The 1,474-nt window shown below is 40.2% G+C and overlaps 1 protein-coding gene across 1 annotated transcript; it reads left to right on the plus strand.

Annotated features, from left to right (window-relative positions):
• Window positions 1–243: 243 nt before the first annotated feature.
• On the plus strand, window positions 244–1,468 carry LOC111786830 (pentatricopeptide repeat-containing protein At2g06000-like; the record flags this gene model as incomplete). Its single annotated transcript, XM_023667048.1, has 1 exon — window positions 244–1,468. A coding segment is annotated over exon 1 (927 nt), but the record flags the coding sequence as incomplete, so codon positions are not given.
• Window positions 1,469–1,474: the final 6 nt, after the last annotated feature.

A 1,474-nucleotide genomic window follows, 5' to 3' on the forward strand; every position in this document is an offset into this window, starting at 1 on the left:
CGTCTTAAATAAATGAGAAAGAAACATAAAACTCGCCATTTATTTCATTCCAATATATATTTCCTTGGGATTTTACACTAGTCAATAGTGACGAATGAACCCCTCTTTAAATCAATGAGGAAGAAATTGATGTTAAGAAAATGGGGAGAGTGGCCAGTTTGGGCTATAGATACAGCGGCCCTGATCTTCAACTCCCCGGCCCAAAGCGAACCCACCTGAGCTGAACGCTTAAGAAAATGTTAAACAAAAGAAAATGAAAAACCCTAAACGCAGGAACCCGGATGTCGTCCATTCATACGATTAGCAGCTTTCTCCCATCGAGATTTTGTTCGAGGTTTTGCGGTATCATCTTCAGGGCTGCACATTGATTGGAATTCAAAGTCCCGTGTTCGGTTCCGGGTTTTACTTCTTTTGCAAATCAACCAGCATTTTTATGGAACACTGTTAAAGTATCCCAGCTTCGGTCGATCTCATCTTTCTTGATTGGACGAATGGATTTCATATTAGTTATGCGTGCTAGATTGGATATTTCATTCATTCCATGAAGAGTAGAGAGTGGAAGCAAGAATCAGTCACACAATCTGAGGGACCGAACAGAATACCTGGGTGTAAACGAGCAAGGATTGTGATTGAGAATATATGGGAAGATAGAGCAGAGCCCAGTGATGGCGTGGGGCTGCAAATGACCCTCTTGTTCTTCTCTAGCCGTGCCTACAGGTTTCGAGCCTCCAATTTCTTCATTGCCCAGTTTTACAGCATTGCAGACGGAGTATCCCGCGCTCGACCTTTTTGTGATAGAGAGGTAATCCGAAACCCGGAGGCTTGGTTAGTGAAGGTTGTTTGCACTCTCTTTTTTCGATCGCATTCCCTTAATGCTTGCTTTGGTTATCTAAGTAGAAACTTGAACCCTTCAATCGCTTTCGAGGTTATTAAGCGGTTTAGAGATCCATTATTAGGTTTGAAGTTTTTTGAGTTTAGTAGAACACACCTGAGCATTAACCATACTTTTAATACCTATGATTTGCTCGTGAGGAATCTCTGTCAAATGGGTCTCAACGATTCTGCAAAAACTGTGTTCGATTGCATGAGGACTGATGGGATATTGCCGGATAGTTCCATAGTAGAAATTTTGGTGTCTTCATACGCTCGATTGGGGAAGTTAGATGCTGCCAAAAATTTTCTTGATGAGATTCACTGTTATGGTATTAAAGTGAGTCCTTTTGTATACAATAACTTTTTGAATATGTTGGTCAAGCAGAACCAAGTAGATGAAGCTGTCTTGCTATTCAGAGAGCACTTGGAACCATATTTTACTCCAGATGTTTACACCTTCAATATACTAATTAGAGGATTGTGCAGAATAGGAGAAACCGATAAGGCGTTTGAGTATTTACAGAATATGGAAAATTTTGGTTGCTTTCCTGATATTGTTTCATATAATACGCTTATAAATGGGTTTTGTAGAGTTAATGAG

This window comes from Cucurbita pepo, unplaced genomic scaffold (genome assembly GCF_002806865.2).
Source record: "Cucurbita pepo subsp. pepo cultivar mu-cu-16 unplaced genomic scaffold, ASM280686v2 Cp4.1_scaffold002961, whole genome shotgun sequence".
Lineage (NCBI taxonomy): Eukaryota > Viridiplantae > Streptophyta > Magnoliopsida > Cucurbitales > Cucurbitaceae > Cucurbita > Cucurbita pepo.